We start from the raw sequence: 26,288 nt of genomic DNA, 5'->3' as shown, positions 1-26,288 counted from the left end.
ACAAGAATAAGGGCACTGAGTCTCACTGTACATTCTCCAATAAATTTTGAGTTTTCAATTGTGTAATACGATGCCTAATTTTTAATAAATACAACGTAAAATATGAAATCCAGTCAAATGTAAGTTGAGGCATCTCCCGACAAATCACCCTAGAGCAGATATTTGTTCAGGGAAGAGTCACCAGGTTCCCTCTCTTCCTGATGCAGTTATGATACATGTCCCCCGGGAGCCCTGGAGGGGCTATAAAAGCTATAAAAGAACTTAAAAAAATATCTGGCTTGCGAAGATTGCCTTTCCCAATGTCCTTTGGTGTGCAGAGCTTCCTGAAAGGAAGTTGGGCAAATCTGTGTAGATTAAGGCAACAAGACTTCTGCGAAAAGAAGATGGAGAACCAGCCCCACTTTCTCTGGTAGACCTCCTCTGGAGAACTGGGATGGTCTCAACTGAGCCCCACTGTCAGGAAGTGATATGAAGGACTCCCAAGGGGTAGCAACCATGCTGGGCCGTCTACACTGGGAAGCATCCCTACGCCATGCCTTAGAGATTCATGGGGTGGGGGGTGGGGACAGCATGCAGCTATGACAGAAATACCATCTTGATCTGGCCCCCACTGCCATGCCAGCCAGTTTCATGGCTGTGGTTGTTACAGCAGCTAGCATCAATTCCCCTGACTGATACTCTAGATATTTGCATTTTACAGAGGATGTCTTTCTAATTGGTGAAAATTCAGACTAAATAAAAATCTTAAAATTCACTCCATTTGAGGAGACAGAGTCCTGCAAAGAACCTCTTAGGTCTTAGATTCTATCTTCTACCATGTCCTTTTATGTTTTAAACCACCCTGCAGAGGTCACTCTCTGATTGGAAACGGGATAACTCTAAGGGCCGCGTTAGGTCAGGCTTGGAATGTGACTGGACCGAATTCAGTTCATGTCAACAAATGTTTTTGAGCGCTTACTCTGCACAGGTACATGACTAAGCCCCTATCCACATTATGGGGCCCCTCAACACTCTTCACATCCACCTTTCAAATCCTCATTGCCAGGAGTCCATGTTGCACGGCATCAGGGAACACCACGCAACACCGTGTTGTATGTGAAGGGTTCCACCTACCGTTGTGTCATGGTCAGGTTTCACAGATGCATGAGGCTACCTGGCTATTCCTCTGGTTGTTTTCGTTTTGTAATTTAATATTGCTCCCACTAGACAGCAAGTTCTCTGAAAACAGGTATGGTGTATCTTTTTCACTACTGTATTTGCTGCTATAGTTTCACTGCTGCATTTAATAGTACCTTTGAGTGTTCAAATAATTTTTGTTGAACCAATGACTAGGTAGATGGATGAGTGAATGAGTAAACGAATGAATACAGACTTGATTAGAACAACTGGGGGAACTCCAAACAGATGTCTCCTCCATCTGGGTGGATGGTGAAGTTTTAGCAAACATCCCTGACAAAATAGGAAAAGATTCTGGGTTAGAGCACTGCCTCAGTTTGGAATGTAGTTTCCTGTAAATAGCAGAAACTCCAACAAACAGTTACCTAAAGACGTTCAGGTTTATTTGTCTCATACAACATAAACATGGACAGGTAATAAGATCAAGAAGATACAACAATTATACATAATTATGGACCTAACAACAGACCATCAAAATATGTGAAGCAAAAGCAGACAGAATTGAAGGAAGACATAGACAGTTCTACAATAGTAGTTGGAGACTTCAGTACCCCACTCTCAATAATGGATAGAAGGACCAGACAGAAGATAAGTAAGGAAATAGAGAACTTAACACAATAAATCAACTAGATCTAACAGATACATACAGAACACTCTACCCAAAAACAATATACTTATTCTTCTCAAGTGCACATGGGACATTTTCCAGGATAGACCATATATGAGGCCACAAACTAAGTCTTAATAGATTTAAAAAGATAGATACACAAAGTTTCTTCTCTGACCACAACAGGATGAAATTAGAAATAAATAACAAAAGTTAAACTGGATTCTCTTCATTGTTTTTTAACTGCATTTTATTCACATTGAGACAGGAGAGGAGCCACATCTGATGGTTGGCCCAATTCATACTGCAAGGGCATTACTCAATGCTCAAAAAAATTTTTTTTCTTATAAGAGATTACACAGTATTATAAGACAGAATTCAAAAAACTAATTGACACTGACACATAACCAACCAATTTATGTTTATTTATAAATACTTGAAAAGGGAAAAAAAGTATAACTGGAAAATTCACAAACTTGTGGAAACTAAACAGCACACTCTTACACAACCAATGGATCAAAGAAGAAATCATAAATGGAATTAGAAAACACTTAAAGATAAATGAAAACATAAACACAACCTACCAAAACTTATGGGGCACAACAAAAGCAGTGTTAAGTGGGAAATTTAAATGCTTACATTAAAAATGGGGGCAAAGATCTCAAATAAAAAACCTAACTTTACAACTTTAGGAACTGGAAAAAGAAGGATAAACCCAAAACTAGCAGAAGGATGGAAATAATAAATATTAGAGCAGAGGTAAACAAAATAGAGAATAGAGGAAAAGAGAGAAAATCAACGAAACCAAAAGTTTGTTCTTTGAAAGATCAACAAAATCAACAAAACTTTCCCTAGATGGACTAAGAAAAACAGAAGACTGAAATTACCAAAATTCGAAAGGAAAGTGGGGACATCTCTACCAATTCCACAGAAACAAAAACGTTTATGAGAGTACTACGAACAACTGTACACCAACAAATTTGATAGCCTAGATAAAATGGGCAAATTTCTAGAACTTACCAAGATTGAATCAAGAAGAAATAGAAAGCCTGAACAGACTAATAACAAAATAAGGAGACTGAATCAGTAATCAAAGACCTCCCCACAAAGAAAAGCCCAGAACCAGATGGATTCCCAGGTGAATTCCACCAAACATTTAAAGAAGCGCTAATACCAGTCCTTCTTAAACTCTTCCAAAAAAATAGAAAAAAAAGGAACTCTTCCAGAATCACTACATGAGGCCAGTATCACTCTGATATCAAAGCCAGACACTATAAGAAAAGAAAACTAAAGACCAATTTCTCTTATGAACACCGACGCAAAAATCCTCAACAAAATACTAACAAACAGAATTCAGCAAAATACTAAAAGAATTATACACCATGACCAAGTGAGATTTATTCCTGGAATGCAAGGATGATTCAACATAAAAATTAATCAATGTAGTACACTATATTAACACAGTGAAGGGAAAAGCCCATGTGATCATTTCAATTGATGCAGAAAAAGCATTTAGCAAAATTCAACATCCTTTTATGATAAAAACACTCAACAAACTAGGAATAGAAGGAAACTACTTCAACATTATAAAAGCCATATATAGAAAACCCGCAGTGGACATCATACTCAACTGTGAAAGAATGACGGCTTTTCCTCTAAGATTAAGAAGAAGGTAAGGATGCCCACTTTGCTTCTTCTATTCAACATGGTACTGGAAATCCCAGCCAGAGCAATTATGCAAGAAAAAGAAATAGAAGGCATCCAAATTGGGAAGAAAGAAGTAAAATTATCTGTTTGCAGATGATATGATCTTATATGTAGAAAACCCAAAAAGATTCCACCAAAAATACCCTGTTAGAATGAATAAATGAATTTGGCAAAGTAACAGGGTACAAAATGAACACACAAAAATCAGTTGCATTTCTGTACATTAACAGTTAACAATCTGAAAAGGAAATTATGAAAACAATTCCATTGGCAATAGCATCAAAAAGAACAAAATACTTAGGAATTAACTTAAGCAAGGAGGTGAAAGACTTGTACAATGAAAACTATAAAACATTGCTGAAAGAAATTAAAGAAGACGTAAATAAATGAAAACACATCCCATGTTCATGGATTGAAAGACTTAATGTTGTTAAGATAAAAATACTACCTAAAGTGATCTATAGATTCAATGCAATTCCTATCAAAATTCCAATGACATTTTTTGCAGAAATAGAAAACCCATCCTAAAATTCATATGGAATCTCATGGGACCCCCAATAACCAATACAATCTTGAAAAAGAAGAACAACACTAGAAGACTCACACTTCCTGGTTTCAAAACTTACTGTAAAGCCACAGTAATTAAAAGAGAGTGATCCTGGGGACTTCCCTGGTGGTGCAGTGGTTAAGAATCCGCCTGCCAATGCAGGCGACACGGGTTCGAGCCCTGGTCTGGGAAGATCCCACATGCCGTGGAGCAACTAAGCCCATGTGCCACAACTAATAAGCCTGTGCTCTAGAGCCCGAGAGCCACAGCTACTGAGCCCACGTGCCACAACTACTGAAGTCCGCGCACCTAGAGCCCGTGCTCCACAACAAGAGAAGCCACTGCAATGGGAAGCCCACGCACCGCAACAAAGAGTAGCCCCCGCTCGCCACAACTAGAGAAAGCCTGTGCACAGCAACGAAGACCCAATTAAGCCAAAAATAAATAAATAAATAATTTAATTTAAAAAAAAAAGAGAGAGTGATCCTGGCATAAAGTCAAACACATAGACCAATGGAATAAAATAGAGTCCAGAAATAAACCCTCACATATATAGTCAAATGATTTTTGACTTGAGGGTCGAGACCGTTCAATGGAGAAAGGACAGTCTTTTCAACAAACGGTGTTGGAAAAACTGGATATCTACATGCAAAAGAATTAAGTTGGTCCCTTACATAACAGCATATACAAAATTAACTCAAAATGGATCAAAGACCTCAATGTCAGACCTAAAGCCATTAAACTCTTAGGAGAAAATATGCGACAAAATCTTCACAACCTTGGATATGGCAATGATTTCTTGAATGTGACCCAAAAAGCACAGGCAACAAAAGAAAAAATGGACAAATTGGACTTCATGAAAATTTTAAAGTTTTGTGCTCTAAAGACACTATCAACATAGTAAAAAGGCAACCCACAGAATGAGAGAAAATATTTGCAAATCATATATCTGACAAGGATTAATATCCAGAATATATAGACAACTGAAACTCAACAACTACAAAAAAATCAATTTGAAAATGGGCAAAAGGCTTGAATAGACATTTCTTCAAAGAAGATATACAAATGGCCAATAAGCACATGAAAAGTGCTCAACATCATTAATCACTTGGGAAATGCAAATCAAAATTGCAATGAGATACCACCTCACATCCATTAGGATAGCTACTTTTAAAAAAAACGAACAAACAAAAACCGGAAAAACAAAACCAAGTGTTGAAAAGGATGTGGAGAAATTGGAAACCCTTGTGCACTGTTGGTGAGAATGTAAAATGATACAGCTGCTGCAGGTAACTGTATTGCAGTTCCTCAAAAATTAAAAATAGTTTATCATATGATTTAGCAATTCCACTTCTGGGTATATACCCAAAAGAATTGAAAGCAGGGTCTCGAAGAGATACTCGTACACCATGTTCATAACAGCATTTTCCACAAGAGCTAAAACGTAGAAGCAAGCCAAGTATCTACTGACAGATGAATGGATAAGCATAATGTGATATATACATAAATGGAATATTATTCAACCTTCAAAAGAAAGGATTTTTCTTTTAATTTTTTCTTCTCTCTTAAGATACTTTAAACTTTATTAATATCTCTTATATTAACAGTAAACCTAAGAGTCCAGAGGAACGTGCCGCTAGTTCTGGAGCCATGGGCAAGACTCTCTTCTCTCTGGGTCTTAGTCTCCTTGTCTGTAAGATGAGGGGGACCCAGCCTTCAGTGCCTTTGTATTCTTCTGGCTCTCCATCAGTTCTCCCCACTCCCCAGCAATCCCAGACATTTCCATGGGGCTGTGATTTACAAAGCTATTGGAAGGTACCACCCTACATGAGCCACATCTTTTCCTGGAGTCACATGGGGCTGAGCTCCTGCCCTCCACACACAGAGCTAGGATGAAGCAGAGAAGACAGGAGAGATGCATCGAGAGCCAGTAGGATGGAAGGTTTCCCACAGGTCCATCCAGAACCCCACTCCCGGTCGTCCTCAATGAAGCCAGCCTGGCTGATGGCACAAGAGGGACAATCCTGGGGAGCCCAGCTGCCTTGTCGGTCACCATCAAGGGGAGCAGGTGGAGGCAGACGTGGGTGGGGGCTGAGCCCTGGGCCTCCTGTGACCCACAGAGCCCTCCAGTTGGCAAGGCTGGAGACACAAGCTTATGTCTTCTTAACCATGCTGTACACTGGCTCCTGCGTCTGGGGCTTCTGGGAGGGAATTCTGTCCGTCTTAGAATCCTGGCTTCGGGAATCAAATACCACGGAGATGTAGTGAAGGTTTTCACTGAGGAGCCCCTGCAGAGACAGAGACCAGAGGCTCAGGAGAGGCAGGGGAAGCAGGAACCCCCCAGCTGAGGGTGGAGTCTGGGAGACACCAGACAGGGCCTTAGAGAGGTTCCACTGGGGGGCGGTGGCTCCACCCTTCCCCTCTGTCCCGGCCTCTTCCTCTTGCAAGGCCTGGTCTCCAAGATCCTGTCCACCCTCCTGCTCCACCCGACCTGGTCAAGACACAGCACAAAGTCCCAGGCCTCAGAGCCGGGGGATTCCCTGGGGTCTACTTTGAGGTCATTAGTCACCAAGTTAGAAAAACAAGGATGTTGTTAGTCTCAGGGCCACGTGTCTGATGCTTAAATCTCCCCCTCATCTTCTCTAACGACTGATCGCTCAGCCTCTGTCTAAACTGTTCCACTAATGGGTGGCTTACGACCCTGGGCCGGGTGCGGTTGGGAGGCAACCTCTTCCATTATTCTACTTTACAATGGCTGTGCCGAAGGGTTGACCCCATAGGGGGGTCATTGATAAAAATCTGAAAAGCAGAGTTCATTCCAAAGAGATGATAGGACCAAAACAGTGAGAAATCATAGTCTTTAACGTTGGGTGTATGGTACATGGTCGGTGCCTAATAAATGCTGTACTTTATTGACTATTGATTATCACTGGCCATTTCAATAGCTCCCTCATCTCCCACCCCACCCCCCTCACCCCCAGCTACAAGGACAACAACCTTTGGCAAAATCTACACTTGCCCCGTTTTCTACATGTCCTGGTCCCAGAGAAACACTGTGGATCCCCTCACTCGCCTCTCTGCCTGCTGCCACCCCACAAGGTGATGCCTCTATCATAACCCGGGGTCCCTGTGACGGGAGCTGGGCCCTTGCACTCACCAAGTTGCTGTATTCCACCTCCTCCTGGGTGGGTCTAACGGGCTGTTCCAGAGGGGGCCACATCTGCAGCTCTAGATTCTCATAGCAGGGTTCACTCTGTTCAGCAGCCTAGGGTGGGCATGAGGCGTGAGGGCTTGCTGGGTGTCCACAGAGCCCCTCCACGGTCCAGCCCAGAGGGCCCTCTGTCCCTCCTTCTCTGCAAGCATCTCCCCTTTCCCTCTCTGCTCTCAGTGTCCCAGCCTTCCCACTCGGCCTCCCCCTTCCCACACTCTGGTCCTCTCTGGGGAGCATTTGAATGGTCAGGTCAACAGCTGGGCTGGGAGGACCCTCCCTCACCCCACTTTCCCTGGGAAGAGACTGGCTAGAGTTCATGAGGACCCGGTGACCGGATCTCCCAGGCACTGTCCTTCCCGCTCGGGGTGAGCACCTCGCTCCATCCACGTGCGATCCACACAGACCTCCACTGGCTGATGGGACAGTGCAGGCCCCAAACCTCCTCTGTGGTCCCCCCAGCTACCCAGACACCTCCTGCAGTAGCCTTTCTTACCTGACTGGGGTTCTGCGGAGGCTCTGGATTCTCACCAGCTAAGGAGACGAGAGAAGAGAGAGGAGATCGAATCCCAGCGCAAGGCAGGGACGGGGATCCCTATGGTCCAACCGGAGGAAGGCCTTTCCCCAGAGACTTCAGCCCTGGGGACCTATCGCTTCAGGCCGGTAGCATGGTAGGAACTCAAGGGTTTGTTGAATGGGTGAATTAGTGAATGAGGAAATGAGTGAATAAACGAATGAGCAGGAAGGCTCCAGCTTGCGGAGAGGGGCCAAACAAAGGTAGTTCTCCAAACAGTCACTCATAAAAATGTTCCCCAGGGACTTCCCCTGCAGTCCAGTGGTTAGGACTCCATGCTACCAATGCAGGGGGCACGGGTTCGATCCCTGGTCAGGGAACTAAGATCCCGCACACTGCGTGGCATGGCCAAAAACAAAAAAAATTCCCAGGTGGGAGAGACAAGAAAGGAAGGACACTCATTTAAAAGGAAGTGTCTGTATGATGAAAAAGTTCTAGAAGTCTCTTTTGCAACAATGTAAATAAACATGACTCTACTGAACTGTAAACTTAGAAATGGTTAAGAAGGCAAATTTTATGGTAGGGGGCTTCCCTGGTGGCGCAGTGGTTAAGAATCCACCTGCCAATGCAGGGGACACGGGTTCGAGCCCTGGTCCGGGAAGATCCCACGTGCCGTGGAGCAACTAAGCCCATGCGCCACAACTACTGAGCCTGCGAACTAGAGCCCGTGAGCCACAACTACTGAAGCCCGCATGCGTAGAGCCCGTGCTCTGCAGCAAGAGAAGCCACCACAATGAGAAGCCTGCGCACCGCAACGAAGAGTAGCCCCCGCTCGCCGCAACTAGAGAAAGCCTGCACACAGTAACAAATACCCAACTCAGCCAAAAAAAAAAAAAAAAAAAAATTTTACGGTAGGTATTTTTTTTATCGCAATTAAAAAAATGCAGATCTGCAGGCCCCACTGCTGATGTACTAAATTATCAACGTTGGGGATGAAGTCCAGCTATCTGTGTTTTAACAAGCCCTAAATTTTTAAAAATAAAATAATAAAACAAAAGGCAGTGTCCTTGCAGAGACCTAGAGCCGCATCAAACTATACAAAGTCACAAGGGTCATCTGCTCTGACCCCCTGGCCTGGGAGTCTGTCCCTCCCAGACACGAGGCCCTGTCAGCTCTGAGGGATCGCAGCTCAGGTCACACAGCCGTTTGCTTCTGGCTCCTGCAGCGTGGCTCTGCAGGTGTCCTGCCTCCGAGCAAAACTCTGTGCACCCCTGGCCTTTTCAACCCGGGGCCCCAGGAGCCGATGGGGAGCAGGTGATGCACACGCAGCCAGAATGCCCTAGGTCTGGGTGCACCGCCAGGCAACTCCAGAGCCCAGTCTACTAAATGCTGCGGGGAGACACTGTCCAGCCTCAGGGAGGGGGCCCCAAAGTCAAAGGTGAGATACCCACCTTCAGCAGACACAAGGCCACGTACGACAGAAGTGTTTGCTAAGCCCCACCAGTTGACTCAGAGGAACATGCAACCAGGGGCTCTGAGATATGAACACATTTTGTTCCAAATGCTGCAGGCGGGTGCCCCACTACCCTCCGTCCCTTCAGCTGAGACGGGTGATTTGATGGGAAGGAGGAAGGGGGCTGGTGAGGAAGGGATGGGAGTCCATTCCTGGGGAGGGAAGTTGGCATTGAAAGGGTTGGGTGGCAGCCAGCTGGACGGGATGCACCCTGAAGGCGGACCCAGTCTATCCTGGTCATGACAGTGTCCCCAAGAGCCCGACACAGGCCCTGGTGCACAATAGGTGCTCAGGACAGCTTTGCTGAGTGAGTGAATGAGTGAATGAATGAATGAACAAGAGTGGGCTGAGGGGAAGAACCATGAGTGGGTGGTAGGGCAGGCATCAGGCTGAGGCGGGCGGGGCAAGGACACCGGGAAGACAACCCCGGATGCAGCCAGGAGACAGGAGCTGAGACGCAGAGCGGGGGAGGGCCAGTCAGCCTACTTGAACAGAAAACCTTTCTCCTGTTAAACAAAGATCACGTAACAAGGTGTCACCCACCGGCACAAGTCAACTCTGAGTCAGGGATTTTCAGAAGAACATTATTAGCAGGGAAAATCGTACAATATGTTAAGGTTTAAAAGTGGAATTACAGTATGATGCAAACATTTTAAGAAGTCAGATATGCAAGGGACTGCAAGGGCGTGACTCAAATGCCCGTGGTTGGTTTTCTCTAGGTGGTGCGAGCTTCCGTTTTTATTTATTACGGTGAGTTGATTTCCTTCTTCGTGCTTTACTTACTCTTCCAATTTTCTACAGCGATCACACATCCCTTTTTTAAGCGGGGGGGGGCGGTGCTTTTTAGGTGAAAGGGCACCGTGGAGATGGCCGGGACCCACAGATCTGAGGCAATCCAGGCTGGGAAAACCCCCACGTGGTAAGCAGTATGGGCTGAAGTTTAGGGGGAGGGTTCCCAAAAATGATATGGGAACAGCAGATGGGGAAGAGGAAGTGGTTTTCTTTCCATCCACCAAGGACACATATGCTGAGGCTGATTTCTCTCCTAAAGGCCTGAGCTGTGCTGAGGGGAGAGGCTGAACCCCACGGGGAGGCTGGAGGTGAGAGAGTAATGCAGGGTCCCCTCCACCCGGCCCCCAGAAAGTACCAACTCCCAGTTAGCACTGCAGCTATGGAGCAGAGCCACCTTGAAAAGCTCAGCATTGGTAACTACGAATGAACATCCCCCCAGAACCCTGTGCACATGGAATCAAGAACCCTCAGCCCAGTAAGCAAACTTAAGGCTCACATTCCAGCTCAGGCAGAAACCTGCTCTCCTCCAGGTGACAGTTGGGCCTCCAGCCAGCAACAAGACCACAGCTTCACTGGTTCCTCTGTTCTTCTGTTTATTTAATTTGCTCAACTGTTTATTGAGCACCTACTTACTGAGCGCCGGACAGGATGCTGGGTGCACCCTACGTTCTCTCTTTTAATCTGAGCTCAGAGAAGAGCGACTGGACCACAAGATGCCTGGAGCTTCCTGGGGTGCCCGATGTGACGATATTAAATAATACATTCATTCAACAAGTACTGTACTTTCTTGAGTCAGGATCCTTGATCTTAAGGAGTCGCACGGGCCGGTGGGCAGGCAGGCATGGAAGCAGGTGTGACAATCTGGTATGAAAAGGGCTATGATGGTGGGAGAACCGAGGTCCACCCGGAAAGGGCCCCTAAGCTGCTCTTTGGGGGCCAAGAAAAGGTCCCAGAGGAAAGGAAATCTGAGAGCAGTGCTTAGGGCCCAGCAGGAGTGAGCCACAGAGAGGCAGGGGGGCACCCCAGGCGCCCAGAGCAAACGCAGAAGAAGTTGGGAAACAGCTGCCTTCCAGAGTGTAAGGATGGGCAGATTGCAGAGGGCCTTCACTGTCCTGTGGGGACCTGGACTTTGGAGAGTGTGGGAGGTCACGGAAGGGTTTAGACAGAAGCACCAGCACCCACCCCAGGCCCCGCTGTGGGAAACACCTCTTTTCGGAGAGCCATCTCCCACAGCCTGGATCCGCCATGCCAGGACACCGCCTCTGGGGTCTGCCCTCTAGGGTCACCCGGGATATGTGGTCTCAGGACCATTCTGGGAACCAGGACACAGAGCCTCGAAGACCAGAGGCTGTGGGCGGGGCCTGCCTACCCTGGGGCGGCCGGTGTAAAGAACTCACTCACCTTTGATCCGTCTCTGAACCATTCTCCAGGCCAGCAGTGAGATGCCCGCCAACAGAAGCAGCAGAAGTGCCAACAAGGCCAGCGGCACTTGGAGCCTGAGGGGAGAGAGGGTGCGGTGGGACATCATGTCTTCCCTCTCTTGTTCAATAGTTAGATAAGGTCCCATTGAAAAAATGTAGATGGTATAAAGTCTCCTTTCTACACATCCCCCATCTACCTAAATCCCCCCACAGACACACACACGGTGTACCTAAGAACCTTCCAGAGGCTCTTTATTCAGATACAAGAAAATACGAATGTATATTATTTTTATAGATGTCCTTTTTTCACACAAAAGAGGCAGAGTATAAACACTAGTTTTTTTACTTAACAATGCATCTTGGAGAGCTTTCCGTGTCAGTACGTAAAGAAGTCCTTCGGGGTGTGTTTTTTTGTTTGTTTGTTTTTTTACAGCTTCATAGTATTCCATTGCATGGACGGACCATAAATTATTTAACTCTTCCCTCTCTATGGGCATTTCTCCCAGTCGACTTCAATTACAAACATGGCTGCAAAAAATCACCTTGTAACTATACCACTTCATATTTGGACGAGCAGCAGCTGAGCTCCTGGGAAGCTGACATAACCTGGGGTTTCTGGTCCCTCACTTGCTCGGGCCCCTTCTTTAATGCCTGGTTTGCATCTATAATGCTCTAGTCTTTTCTTAAAGATGCACTCCCCCGCCCCCTGTAAATTGCATAGGCTTCAGCCATACAAAACCCAGCTCTGTCCCCCAGGTGTGTATCTGCAGAGCCAGTTTCTGGAAGTGGCATATTTGGGGCCTGCATTTCACCTTGCCTGTTATTAGGATTGTCACCTGGGTTGTCAGGAAGCCAGTGGAGGGGCCTTGGGGGTGTCATGTAATAAAGAACCTGACTGGCCTTTGCCCCTGGCTCCTGGAAGGAAGACTCTAAATCCTTGGGATTTTCCTAGTAATAGGAGTACGTTTGTTATTCACGAGCCCCTTAGATCTGCCTGAGTTTTTGCTGAGAGATGGCATGACCCAGGATGGGAGCTGGTCGCCAGAAAGACTGACCACGTAATTAGAGATCTGGGGCTCTGAGCCAGCCTGACCTTCAGGGAAGTGAAGGGGGGCTGGGGAGTGAGGTCAGTCATGCAGACAATGACTCAATCAGTCATGCCTGCGTCATGAGACCCAAATAAAAACTATGAACACTAAGGCTTGGAGGAACTTCCTGGCTGGTGAACACATCAATGTCCTGGGAGGGTGATGTCCCCTGACCCCACTGGGAAAGGGCAGGGAAACTCTGCATTCAGGACCCTCCCAGACCTCACCCTGAGTGTGTCTCTCCATTGGCTGGTCCTGACATTTATCCTTTATGATAAAACTGTAAGTACAGCACTTCCCATGGGAACCCCCAAACTGGCATCCAATTGATCAGAAATGTGATGACCTGGGGAATCCGCAAAGTGCTCTGGCACTTCTGAAGTCAGCCGTCTTATGGGACTGAGCCTTAGGAGTCTTATGGGACGCTGGGCTCTGTGCTAACTCCAGGTGGTCAGTGCCGGAATCAACTGGCAGGGCGCCAGGTGGTGTCAGAATAGAGAGTCTGTGAACCCCAGAAATGGTTTCTGACAGTATGTATTTTCTGGGGAGAGAATCTATAAATGTTGTCAGATTCTCCTGGGGTTTTTGGCCTCCCCCCCCAAAAAAAGGATCGAGAATCACGAATTTAGAAGAAAGAATCTAAGACTTTGGAATCTCACAAACTTGGCTTGGGAGCCTAGCCTGCCTCAGTGCCTGCATGACCCAGCCAATCACTTAACCTCTCAGAGCCTTGGTTTACTGGTCTGTAAAATGAGGGTAATAACGGTAAAGGTTGTGAGTAACAAATGAGAACATTCATGTGAGGCATTTAGTATGTGCCTGGTAGGATATCATCAGCTCTCATTAAATTTACTTTCCCTCCATCCACCCCCCAGCTTCTGCCCGGCCTGAGCCCTCTCTCAGAGCCCAGGGCAGGTTCACCCTGACCCCTACAACCCAAGCTAGGAGATACAGACCGGCTTCCAGCCTGGGTGCAAGGGAGCCAGAGGTCCCCAGCCAACAGGGATGGGGCTCCCGACCCCAAATGGACAAGAGGAAGCCCACCTCCAAGACATGGGGACTCGGGCGCCTTACCCCCACCCCTGCATGGCTTCCTCCTCGTTGCTGGCGCTGTAGGTGGGACTCGCTATGGCCAGGGTGGTGAACGACATGGTTGAAATATTGATTGTGGTTGTCGAGGTCTCGGCCACAGTAGTAGGGTGGGTTGACACTGGTGCTGGTGCAGAAACACAAATCAGACCCAGGGAGCGCTCTCTGACTCTCCCACCACTCGCCAATACCTTTTTTGTTTGATTTCACACAAAATGCTCACTCAGAAAGAGGGCAGGATGGAGGATCCTGCAGCCAAAGTCTCCCCAGGACCCTCCCGGGGCCGAGTGAGCATTTCCAAACAGGACACAGGTCCCCAACAGTCCCGATTCCATCCTGCTGATGAGGTCAGGGTCCTCTGGAGGGCCCACAGTCACTCCCACTCCCAGGCTCGTTCTCCCCCAACCCTAAGTCACAGCCACATACTGCCTGCCAGAGACGGCTGTCTGGACTGCAGATCTTGTTAGCATTCCCACTGCACTCGGCACCCGGACATCCCCCACCGTCCCGCCTCTCCACTCAGCTCCCCACTTTCTGTGGGGCTGCCCCCAGCACGCCCCCCTCTCTCCTTGGCACACTCACTCTCTCGGCCTCCCCTTCCCCTGACAGGCACCTTCCCATCGCTCAAGACTGAGGAGAGGTGCCAGCGCCCTGACTCTCTCTCTCTCACACACACACACACACACACACACACACACACACACACACAGAGTTTGGTCTCTGATCAGGTTTCTGCCTTGGCTATTCTGACCTGACACTCTTCAGGTAACCCTGTTGCTGGTACAGGGGGAAGGGGTGTGCACGGCTCACCTGGGAACACAGACACCACAACGTGGACGGTGGGGTCAAGTGAAAATGGTACCGTGATCCCACACTCGTACGTTCCTGCATTGTCCTCTCTGAGGCTCTCCAAGGTCACTGTGAAGGTGAGGTTTGCAGGATGGTCCCTGATGGACACGTGGCCCCTCATCACTTCTCTCTCTGACGCTTTGGTCTCCACAATCTTCCACAATAACAAACATGGGGCTTTGCACCAGTATTTGCTGTTGTCTCTGTATTTCTCCGCGTACCGACACTCCACGCTCAGGGATCCCCCCACGATGCCTGTCACTCTGCTGGGGCCACTCAGGGACAAACAGCCTGGAAAACACAACCGAGTCTGGCTGTTCATTAGGTGGGCTTGGGTCAGGGGCGCCCTGGGGGTCACCCCCCAGTGTTCCCCCATCTCATGCCAGCCACCTCCCATCAGCCAGAGAGTCCTCCCCCGTCCACGCTGTCACCCCTAAGATTTTTTTTTAATAAATTTATTTATTTATTTATTTGGCTGTGTTGGGTCTTCGTTTCTGTGCGAGGGCTTTCTCTAGTTGCGGCGAGTGGGGGCCACTCTTCACCGCGGTGCGCGGGCTTCTCACTGTCACGGCCTCTCTTGTTGCGGAGCACGGGCTCAGCAGTTGTGGCTCACGGGCCCAGTTGCTCCGTGGCATGTGGGATCTTCCCAGACCAGGGCTCGAACCCGTGTCCCCTGCACTGGCAGGCGGATTCTCAACCACTGCGCCACCAGGGAAGCCCACACCCCTAAGATTTTGATCACAGCAGCTCCTTCCTCCAGATCCCAACCTCCTTTCCTCTGCCCTTCCCACCCCTCACCAACCAGGGACCTCCCACTTCCAAACTTGTCCGGACAATAAGAACTCGCCTCCAAGCACCCGGCTCTTCCTGAGGGAGAGCATCTCACCCTGAGCCCTGAGCAGCTCAGTAACCTGAAGAACCACTCACAGCAATCTGTTCCCACCAAGGGAATACGCACCAAGAAAGGGCTGCCAAATATTTCACAAAAGAAGACTGGATACACTTGGTAAACTTTGTGGATTAAAAAAAAAAATCCTTCACACACACAGAACGTTTACTGATGACAACCTCCATTTCATCCTGGGTCTTACTTCAGTTTGCCCAGCTCCTGTAGACTTAATTTTCAAGGGAAGCTAGTGTTTGGTTATTTTTGGAAGCTCATGTTTTGTTTCTAAGATTTTATGTCTGCCATTTTCCCAGAGAGTCCTCAGCTAAGGGGAGTTGGGGCACTAAGATGATGCATGTGACCGTAATTCTAGCCTCCAAGCCGAGGACACGTCCCCCTCCCTGATGCATTTGGGTACCACTCCTCACCACCCCTGTAATTCTGTGATCAGGCCCCCAGAGTGGTGGGGGAGGGGTGGCTTGCTCTCTTTTGCTAGAGTTAGAACTCTTTAATTTCACTTGCTTTTTCAGGTTCTTAAATCACTTGAAGACACTGGAATGTAAACTCCGGGGGCCTTCTTCTTATATCTTCAATGTCTACAAGTGCCCGACACATAGTAGGCCCTCAACAAACACTTGGGTGTGAGCACCTCTCCCGCCCCACGCAGCTCTCAGTCCACAGGTGTCCAAAGCTGACTGCAAACTCCCATCCTCCCGCTCCCGGGGGCCCATCAGGATGTCCTCTCCTGGCCTGGGTGGCAGACGCCCTTCAGAGAAGCCTTTCCTAGCCCCGTCACAGGTGTGACGTTTCCTGAGATGCTCTGTAGCCATTGCCACGGTGAAGTGGAAAGGGCAGAAGAAGAATCTGGGTTTTGTCGGTACTATGACATATCTGCTGTGTGTTCTGGGGGCAAGTAACTTAACCTCGCTGAGCTTCAGATGCCTAATCTGCTATGTGGTGATGATTGGTAAGCCTCACATGACATTTGGGGGTGTTGAATGAGATAATGGGTGTAAAATGCCTGGCAAATAATATTAGGTTGAACCATACGAAATTGCTGACATTCTACTATTTTTGACGAAGAAAAAAGGTATTTCAGAAAATTCAATCTAATAAAAATAGATAACCCTCTGTCCAGCTGAATGAAGACATGAAAAGATAAAATAATCACAGAGACAGAGAAAATTAAAAGAATCAGAGACGGTCCTTTGCAGAAATTCTCTACAGATAAATGTGTAAATCTGGATGAATGTGTGATTTTCTAGAGAAACAAAAATCAGTAAAATTGACACATACCAAGTGCTTAATAGATAATTGTCTGTCCCAGCCCTTCCTTCATTTAAGATGCTGCTCCTGGTTCCCACATCCAGACTCGATTCCCTGCCTCTCCTTGACTGTGAATTGTCATCTTTCTCTGCCTGGCTCTCGGCTCCCCTCCCTGGTCTGGGTCACCCCATCACCCCCACCCACAGTACCCAACCATCTGTCTCCAGGGTCTACCTTCCCTTTGCTCTATCTCTCCGTCTCTCTTTGTTTCTCTCCCTGCGTCTCTGTCTCTCTGTCTGTCCTTCTCTCTCTCCATCTGTCTCTCTCACTCTGTCTCTCACTGTCTCTTTTTTTCTGTCTCTGTCTGTTCCCCTGTCTCTCTGTGGGTCTCTGTCTCTGTCTCTCATTATCTCTCTCTCCCTGTCTGTCTCTCTCCCTGTCTGTCTATCTATCTGTCTGTCTCTATCTCTTCTAACAGGATGTTCCTTTTTGTCCTAATGTTTTACTTTAGAATCACAAAGTCTCATCCCACTAAATCTCAGATAAACGAGTGAATCATCCAACGCAAGAAGTCGAGAGAGGAACACATGCATACACACGCAACCCAGGAGAAAAGAGTAAAGCCAGAGCGGAAGTTAGTAAATTAGGAAAAGAAAAACCATGGAACTAGTACATACACTGAAAAGCTGATTTTTCTTTTGGGAGTAACAAACAACAAAATAGACATTCCTGTGCGAAGCCAGATCAAGAAAAAAAGGAGAAGACACACGTACACAATTAAAAAGAAAATAGCCCGGGGTAATTTGCAAGTCTCTACAAAAACATTTGTAAACTTGGGCAAAACTGGTGATTTTCTAGGAAAGTATAAATTACCAGTATCAACCCAGAAAAGATTTTTTTAATGTAGACCAATTCTGGTAAGTGTTATCAAGGGGTCCTTTCCCAATGATAACTATGTGAGGTGAGGTAATTATTTCACAGTGTATACGGGTATCAAAACATCACCGTAATTATACACCATAAATATACACAATCTTTATTTGTTAATTATACCTCAGTAAAGCTGGGGGGAAAGAAAAAAAGAGAAGTTCCTTTTTCTTTCCTTTCCAAAAAAAGAGGAGCAAAAGCCAGACAGTTTCACAAGTTAGTTCTCTCAAAACCTTCAAGGACCAAACAATCCCAATTTTATTTAAACATTTGCAGGGGATAAAGAAACAGGAAAACCTCCCTAATTCTTATCATGAAGTCAGTATAATACATCAAGACTAAAATCAAGCCAAATATCTTAATATAATTCGCCACTTGAATAGTTCAAAGGAGAAAAAATTACAGGCATACTTAGGCAATATTGCAGATTTGGTTCCAGACCACCGTAGTAAAGCGAATATCACAATAAAGCAAGTCACATGAAATTTTTGGTTTATAAAAGTTATGTTTACACTATACTATGGTCTATTAAGTGTGCAATAACATTATGTCTTAAAAAAAAAACAATGTACATACCTTAATTAAGAAATACTTCGCTAAAAAATGCTACCCATTATCTGAGCCTTCAGTGACTTGTCATCTTTTTTGCTGGTGGAGGGTTTGAAATATTGCAAGAATTACCAAAATGTGACAGAGACACGTAGTGGGCAAAAGCTGTTGGAAAAATGGAGCCAATAGACTTGCTCGATGCAGGTTGCCACAAACATTCAATTTGTAAAAATAAAACAAATACAAATAAACAAACCAAAACAAACAAAAAGACCCCTGCAGTATCAATGAAGCGCAATAAAGCAAAGCACAATAAAATGAGGTGTGGCCTGTAATCATCTCTCTCGATAATGAAAAATCATCCGACACCTGAGGCTGCTGTTTTTAAAAACACAAGGGGATGCCTTCTTTACACTTAACGGAAACTCTGGACACCTGCCCAGTCAGGGACAAGGCAGGCATGACTGCTGCCGCCTCTGTCCTGGACATCATTCTGGCCAAACCAGCCCGTGATCAATGAGAGAGGAAACCAGAGAAGCAGCGAACCCTCCATGCAGGCAGATCCCATGAACACCCTAGAGGGTCAGTAGAAGAATGAGTGGTGGGACTTCCCTGGTGGGGAAGTTAAGACTACCCACTCCCAATGCAGGGGGCCCAGGTTTGATCCCTGGTCAGGGAACTAGATCCCACATGTATGCCGCAACTAAGAGTTTGCATGCCGCAACTAAGAAGCTGCTGAGCCGCAACTAAGGAGCCAGTGAGCTGCAATGAAGGAGCCCACCAGCCGCAACTAAGACCCAGCACAACCAAATAAATAAATATTTTTTAAAAATGAGTGGTGAGAGGATGACCAATTTCAAAATTAATACACAAAAACTCACAGCTTTCCTATTGACAACTAGTTGGCAAATAGAATTGAAGAAAACGTGCAATTTATAAGCAAAACAACCCCCAAATTAAAAATGCTAGGAATAAACTTAGCAAGACTGCAGGAGCAATCTGAGGAGAGCCCTGAAATCTCCTGGAGGCTTAGGAGAGAAATAAGTGCAAGGACGCCCTCTTCTCCCCGGAGCAAGCCTCCCCCTTCTGTCCCACAGCTGCTCTGCCCCACTCTCCCCATGAGATGGGAGTCCCATCTCCCTTCCTTGGAAACCACTGGCCCCCTAGTCCTCAGATCCCTGCCCCTCGAGCCGCCCTGGACAGTCATTCACCTCCATGACCCTGAGACCAAGGCCTGCCCCTGCCTGGTCCCCAAGGTTCCTCCACCCCCTGGGACCCGTGAACCACAGGGAGCGTCCTGACAATAAACATGTCCCCGGGTGCGCTTGGTGGTCACCCTGCCACTCACTCTGGTGTGCCTGCCTCTCGCCCTCCTTCTTCCTGTAATAATTCATCCCCAAACCTCCTGCAAAGCCCTTCCTCCGGGCCCACATCTTTGCCCCACTGTGGCTCATCTAAGGCCAGATGGATGCAGAAGGGGAGACAGACCCTCAGCCCTACCCTTCCGAGGATGTGTGTCTTATGCGGTGGACAGAGGGCGTCCCATTCTGAGTCTCCTGACACCTCCCCTGCAGCTCTCCCCTTCGCACCTTCCCTCCTCCCCCCGCCTGCCCCCCCCCCCCACCGCAGCCCCTCACCTGGGATCCAGAGAAGCAGCAGAGCTGGGGGCAGCCACGTGGCCTGGTACCACCAGGCCATCTCTCCAGCAGAGATGTCACCTGCAACAGCGCCAGGCCACAGCTGGTCCCAAGGCTTCAGTCCCCCCTCGAGGAGGAGTGTCAGGCCTCCAGCCTCCCACTTCTGCTTTTCCTCGTGCTTCGCTGCTTCCTCGTTCGGCTTCTTTTCGGTTCTGTTTCTGGAGCTGCTGAAAAGATGGAGGTCTTCACTGAGGGAGCAAGGCCACCGCCGGGGCCTGAGACGCCCCGGCCGTGTCGCAGGTTCTGTACGTATTTCCAGTAAGGAGACCCTCCCCAGTCCCACAGCTCACCTCCCCTTCCCTCCCACCCCCCAAACCGCAGTGTCAAGATCCCTCCTGGTCCAGCCAGTGACTCCCTCGGTTTCCCCGTAGTCGAGGTGGTCAGGGTGAGCGCCCTGGGGGAGGAGCGAGGGCCCTGGACAGCACCCACAGAGCGACTGCCCTGGGGACCAGCCCTTCCAGGAGCAGCCCCGGCTCAAGGCCTGGACCTCCAAGGTGGCACAATGACCCCAGAGTCCCTGAATGATTGCTCGTCTTGGACACATGTCCTCCACTTGGCCTGAAGGTCCTCGGTCTGTGACCTTCCTTCCCATGCAGCTCCCACTGGACCCAGCTCAGGGCGAGTACAGAGCAGGTCTCAGCAAGCCTGCAGGGACTCCTCCTTCGGGGAGCTCAGACTCTAAATATACACACACATATTCCTTGTGACAAGTGCCCCCAGCTCGCCCAGAATGGCCACACGAGCATAGGAAACTAGTCCTAACGTGTGATGTGTCACTTGAGAGCTTGCAGATAGTAGCTCCGAATGCCACCATCTGGAGTCCCCAGAATGCCCTTCCCTTCCTGCTCTGGCTCTAAAGTTTCCAGAAATGTATATCTTTCAGTTCAGCCACCAAAAGTCATTGCCAAGGTCTTGAACGTCAAGGTTAAGAGGCAGATGCACCGGACTGAGAAGAAGCAGGAGGCTAGGTTGTGGCTTGTCCACGTACCACTGGTGTGACCTTGACCAAAACCCGTGACTCCTGTAAAATGTCAATAATAATAGCTAGGGGTTTCCCTGGTGGCACAGTGGTTAAGAATCCGCCTACCAATGCAGGGACACGGGTTCGAGCCCTGGTCCGGGAAGATCCCACATGCCTCTGAGCGACCAAGCCTGTGCGCCACAACTACTGAAGCCCGCGCGCCTAGAGCCTGTGCTCTGCAACTAGAGAAGCCACCGCAATGAGAAGCCAGTGCACCACAATGAAGAGTAGCCCCCGCTCGCTGCAGCTAGAGAAAGCCCGAGCGCAGCAACGAAGACCCAGTGCAGCCAAAAATAAATAAATGAAATAAATAAATTTATTTTAAAAAATAATAATAATAGCTAATTTGAGGGAGTAAATAGTATCATAATTATAAAAATACCTGAATGTGAGGTAATGGTATCCTCAAGCCAGTTTTTTTTTCCCGAGGGAATAAGTCTGTCCTCTAATGAAAGGCGATAGGAAAATAGGATTTGTTAGGGAGACATATGCTTTACAAATAGTCTACGGGATGCACTTGTCTTTAGAAAGAAAAGATAGAGAAACACTTGAACTACGGCAAAGAGGAAAGGGCCAGAGGAATTGATTCCCGCCACACCCTCCTGCTCGCCCTAACCTGTCCACGAGCCCTAAGCAAGAAATAGAATGATGCAAAATTACCGCATGACGTCAGAAAATAAAGGAAGTGGCACTTGCCCCACTGCTCCCTAGTGACCATCAGTGCACACGAGGGAGGGGAAGATGAAACCTGCCAGCTGCAGGCCTGAACCCTCTTTCTCGGGGGGCCGGGGGGGGGGGTCCTGCAACCATAGAGCCTCTGACCAAGTTTGGGATCCTGTTCCCAGTGCGGATGCACATGCTCAGAGACCAGAGGGCGAGGGTGACGTGGTGACAGATGGGGGCTCTCTGGGCAGACTGGCGGCAGCAGCATTGAGCCCCGAGAACGGTAGGGAGGGGCCAGAAAAGATTGAAGGGTGGGACCGCTCAGCGGAACTTCCCTCTGCCCAGCAGCACAATCTAAGAGCCGCCACCCCAGGAAGGTCAGCAGCTCCCCGTCAGCTCTGCCTCTGCCTCCTCCTGAGCTTGAAGGAAAGCCGGGGGGCCTCAGGGAGGGAGTGTCTCACCCACAGTGTCTTACCCACTGCAGTGGGTCGACTGTGGCCAAGAGGCTGGGCTGAGAAGCAGAAAGAAGCAGGTGCCTGTGGCTGGTGGGGAGAAGGGGAGCTTGACAGCTGGGTGAGTTGGCGATGGCCGGGGGGGGGCGCTGCCCGACATCCGCTGAGCACCTACTACTCTCCAAGTGCTTGCGTGGTGGTGGAATGCACCCGCTCGGAGTTGCATCACTGCAAGATCCATCGGGCAAAGGGATGGACTCCAGATGAGAAGCAGTCAGGGGCAGAGCAGCGGGGAGGGACAGATGGAGCATCTACTTTCCCTCCCGCCAGAGCCTGGGTGAGACCAGCATCCGCGGCCTGACCCCGAAGCTCCCGTCTGGCCTGGCCTGCCTCTCCGTGGGACTCCCCACACCTCGTCCTCCTGCCCTTCTCTAGGGAAGCTACCCCAGCCTGGCCTGACCCTCTGGGGGCCCAGGTGGCTTGAGCAGCCCATGTTCCGGGGCATCCCACAGTCCCAGGGCTACCGTCCACCGCCAATGTGACGGCCGTACCACGCTGTTCTGCTTGGGTCTGGACGTGCAGTGGTTGAGACCGAGAGGAAGAGGAAGCTGTGGGTGGGCAGAGGGCTGGCAGTGCCAGCCAGGGGCCTGGGAGCCCTCACCGTCCCTTGGAGGGATCCTCCAGGTTTCCTGCCCCAGCTCCACCCAGGCCCTGTCCTTCCTCGCAGGCACCTGGACCTGGAGAGAATCTCTCCACCCTCAGGGAGAAGCCGGGATCGAGAGCCAGTGCACCGGGGGCCTGCGGAGCTCACCGGGCACCGTGGTTGGGGGGGTGGGGTGGGGGGCAGCGGCTCGGGAGGGCAGCGTCCCCCTGGGGCTGCTCCTGGCTCCACTGCAGAGAGATGGTCGTGAGCTCCTCAGGGCCAGTCACGGGGATGGGGCACCCACAGTGGCAGGGGCATGGACGGCTCCTCAAGGTCATTCCTCCGTCCTCAGCCTCCTCCGCGCCCGCCACTCACTCATTCACAGCCATCCTCAGCCATCTTCTCAGAAGACCCCCTCCTTCTTCAGGCCTCTCTGAGCCCCCTCCTTCACCTCCGTGCCCTGCAATGCCTCTTTCTGTATTTGATCACCTATGCCCAGGTGTCACTGCGTGCCCTCCTTTTCATGGAGACTGTAAGACCTCACAAAAGCGGGGACCACACGGGGCCCCCATCGCCCCAGGCTCACATGCCCACCGCACTTCCTGGGGAAGGGAAACCGGACTGGAGATCAATCCAGAGAAGGCCAGGGCACCGAGGTCTCTCTCTCATCCTCTTGCCAAACTCCACCCCCAGGGAGAAGAAAGGGATAGAACTTAAAATGGTGCGAGCGTGTTAAATCCATCCAACCGAGCATGTAAGACGTGCACTTCACCTAAGTTACACCTCAAACTAGGTTCAAGCAGAGGCCAGTGGTCTGCACACCCGGAAGGGAAAGCACCGGCAGCACCATGGACAAAGAGCCCCCTCCCAACTACCCAGGGACGCACAGAGGGACAGGGGTCTAAGGGGACAGCCTTCTCCCAGCGCTGGCTTCCAGCGTCTCTGCTGAATCACAGGTAGTAATCTGAGATCTCTCCAGGGAGCAGGACTGACAGTGTGGGGTGGGTGAAGGGAGCTGGCCTCCGGGGGACCCCTGACTGTGACAATGGGGACAGGACAGTGGGGAGGGTCCAGCCTTTGTGTCCCGGCCCTGAGCTGCACTCCGGCTTTTTGGGTATCCTTGTTCAGTCAGTTTCCCCTTCTGTGAAATGGGAACACTACTCCTCGCCCTGCCCCCTTCACGGGAGGCTTAAAATGAGATCAGAGACGTGAATGGGCTGGTCCATCATTTACTCTCCTGTTTCCTCAACACACATCATGCACATGTGCTCACTTCTACTCCTCACAACCCAGAAAGATGAGATAACTTACTCGTAAGAACCCACGTCTGTCCATAGTAATCCCCAAACTTCCGTCCACCAGACCATGACCCATGACTCAAAGGGTGGTGACTGCACAGGGCAGGGAAAGAATGGCTTCGAGAAGGCAGTGGAAGCTGCCCAAACTGCTGACCCAGGAGCACAATGGGAACAGGATGATGAGGCCACGGGAACCAAACTGATGAACTTGCCAGGGAGTCCCCATCCCCCCCGGCCTCCCCATCACCACCACCACCTTCTGCTTCCTCCTCCTTCCCAAGGGCCGCCCCAGGCAAAGACAAAACTGTCCCTGGCGGCTCTTGCCCCTGTGCTGAGGAAGAGCAGGGGTGGGATGAAACAGCAAGTGGTCCATTAAAAAACTTCTAATATTTGACTTTGAGGGGCACACTTGGCCTTGAGCTTGAATGTGTGAGTTTCACGCTGAAGATGACCCCAGCTCCCAAGGCCTCAGGAAGGTCAGAAGCTTCCTCCCCACCCCCAGCACCCCTGTAACCATCCTGACCCCACTGCTCATCTGTCTCACACCACAGCGACCTTCTCGCAGACATTTCCAGAAGCTGGTAGAAATGTGTGTGTTTCAAAGGACCACTGCAGGCAAGCCAAGCGTTAACAGCACTTCATTATAGGGGAGCACTGACTAGAGAAAAGCCTGTCTCTCCATTCCTGTTCCAAGGCAGCAGGTTGAGTATTATACGCGCTGCCTGTTAGGAAAGAGAGAGCCAGAAGTGCTGATTCACCTTGACCTGGGTCCTGTGTGTTCCCTTCATCTTTCTGTTTTCCTGTGCTGCCCTGAGACCCGAGAGGTCTAGCCCACTTCTGTTTTCTGAGCCTCTTAGTGCTTTACACAAAGAAGAGATTCCAAAAAAGGATTAATGAAAATGACAGCATTTAACAAATCAAGGCTTTTGATATGCAACACACACACACACACCGAGCAAGAAATTGGACTATTCTTTAGACAGCTGCAAGATTTATAAAAATATTAATTCATGGTGTGGGCTGGTAACGGGACCCCGGTGTCAAGTTATGGGAAAGGTACCTTCTCTCCTTCCCAGAAGGGGAAGTCCCATAAATTCTGGGCCTTTAAGGAGAAATTCACTGAAAATAATGTCAATATTAAGTTTGAGGAAATGTTCTGAAATTGGGTTCTGGTAATGGTTGTATAACTCTGTAAAAGGACTAGAAATTATTGAATTATACATTTAAAAGGAGTAAACTTTATGGAAGCTAAGTTATACCTAAATTTTTAAAAAGCAAAGTTGAAGCCCGTGGTGAAGATGAACCAGAAGACCCTCTCTCTACCCCACCCCGACCCCATCCATCGTCTTGACCCCGGCCTGCCTTTCTCCTTGGGTTTTTCCCCCCCTCATCTGCCCCTCCCCCACTTCCTGATCAAATGCTTCTACATCAAAGAGCTGATTGCCTCCTTCCTGCAAAACTGAAAGGAAACAGGAGAGGCTGTCAATGTGCCAGAGATAAAGTCATCAAAAAACTTTCAGCAGAGGGGATGGGTGTCTGTATCTCGCTCTCCCTGGGGAGCGAGGAATTAAGTGCAGGGGTGTGGTTCCTGTTGGTCAGCAGAGCTGCAGGCAAGATCTACTTACTGCCTTGGCCTGGCCTCGACCCTCCATGCGCCCAAACCAGGCCTATCCGCTCCATCACACTCTGAATTCCAGTGCCTTCTGTGCTTCAACTCCTGTCTGCCCACCTGGTTCCATCTCTGCTTGTCTGTCCCATCTCTGGTTGGCCCCAAGGGGACACACGAGGGCCCCCGGAGACTCAGTGTGACAGGGAGGGGAGTGAGCAGGGGCTGGACAGTGGAACTGGGGTGGACCAGATGACCAAAACTAGCCTTGGAACAGGCAGGTTATGGGGCAGTGCTGGGATGTCCAACAGACCTGGTCCTAATTCCCAAGGTGGCCGGAACCAGGGAATACCAGTCAGGCAGCCAAGAAGCAGTGCAACAGGGACTAGAGAAGTTGCTTTCCTTAGAACCTCGGCAAAGACGCAACTGGCCAGCCATGAGCAGCCCCTGTCGCCATCTGTCGGTGATTGCCAGAACTGCCGGCTTTCTGCGGCAGGTAACTATGCTCCCGTCTCTGCAAGTCAGGAAGTAGAGAGGCTTCTGTCCGGGTACCCAGGTGTGTGGCACTGATCCTTCCAGATCCCCCAGTCAGTAGACCAGGAACAAGAGGAAGGCTCCAGTCCCTTAGAAAGAAGATGTAGGGGCTTCAGAGAGGCAGGCTGGCCCTCCGTGGTGGAGAAGGAGGGGATGAAAGGAGAAGGGGTGGAAGTGATGGAGAAGGAAACGGGGCGGTGCCCAGCTCGCAGACCAGGAGGGATGGCAGATGCCA

General features: G+C 49.3%; 1 protein-coding gene across 2 annotated transcripts; it reads right to left on the bottom strand.

Moving 5' to 3' along the window:
- Window positions 1–74: 74 nt before the first annotated feature.
- On the bottom strand, window positions 75–24,859 carry LOC309618797 (CMRF35-like molecule 8). 2 transcript variants are annotated; one of them, XM_082373093.1, is made up of 8 exons: window positions 22,991–24,859; window positions 19,777–20,000; window positions 14,473–14,802; window positions 13,648–13,789; window positions 11,466–11,560; window positions 7,742–7,779; window positions 7,195–7,302; window positions 75–6,325 (listed from the first exon to the last, which is right to left on the bottom strand). In XM_082373093.1, exons 1-8 carry the CDS (start codon window positions 23,002–23,004, stop codon window positions 6,191–6,193), a joined length of 1,086 nt encoding a protein of 361 aa, XP_082229219.1. In that variant the 5' UTR covers window positions 23,005–24,859; the 3' UTR covers window positions 75–6,190. The 2 variants fall into 2 exon arrangements, with proteins under 2 accessions (XP_082229219.1, XP_082229218.1); XM_082373092.1 differs by lacking the exon at window positions 75–6,325 and having other exon boundaries at window positions 6,451–7,302.
- Window positions 24,860–26,288: the final 1,429 nt, after the last annotated feature.

Source organism: Balaenoptera borealis (assembly GCF_965194805.1).
Source record: "Balaenoptera borealis genome assembly, chromosome: 20".
In the NCBI taxonomy this organism is placed as follows: domain Eukaryota; kingdom Metazoa; phylum Chordata; class Mammalia; order Artiodactyla; family Balaenopteridae; genus Balaenoptera; species Balaenoptera borealis.
The sequence above is the reverse complement of the archived record's forward strand: the minus strand, read 5'-3'. Positions and strand labels throughout refer to the sequence as shown.

Coding starts and splice junctions, on each gene's coding strand:
- LOC309618797 (XM_082373092.1), bottom strand. Junction 13,790..14,472: donor TGTGGTGTCTGTGTTCCCAG/GTGAGCCGTGCA, acceptor TTTCTGCACCAG/CACCAGTGTCAACCCACCCT. Junction 7,780..11,465: donor GGTTCAGAGACGGATCAAAG/GTGAGTGAGTTC, acceptor TCGTCTCCTTAG/CTGGTGAGAATCCAGAGCCT.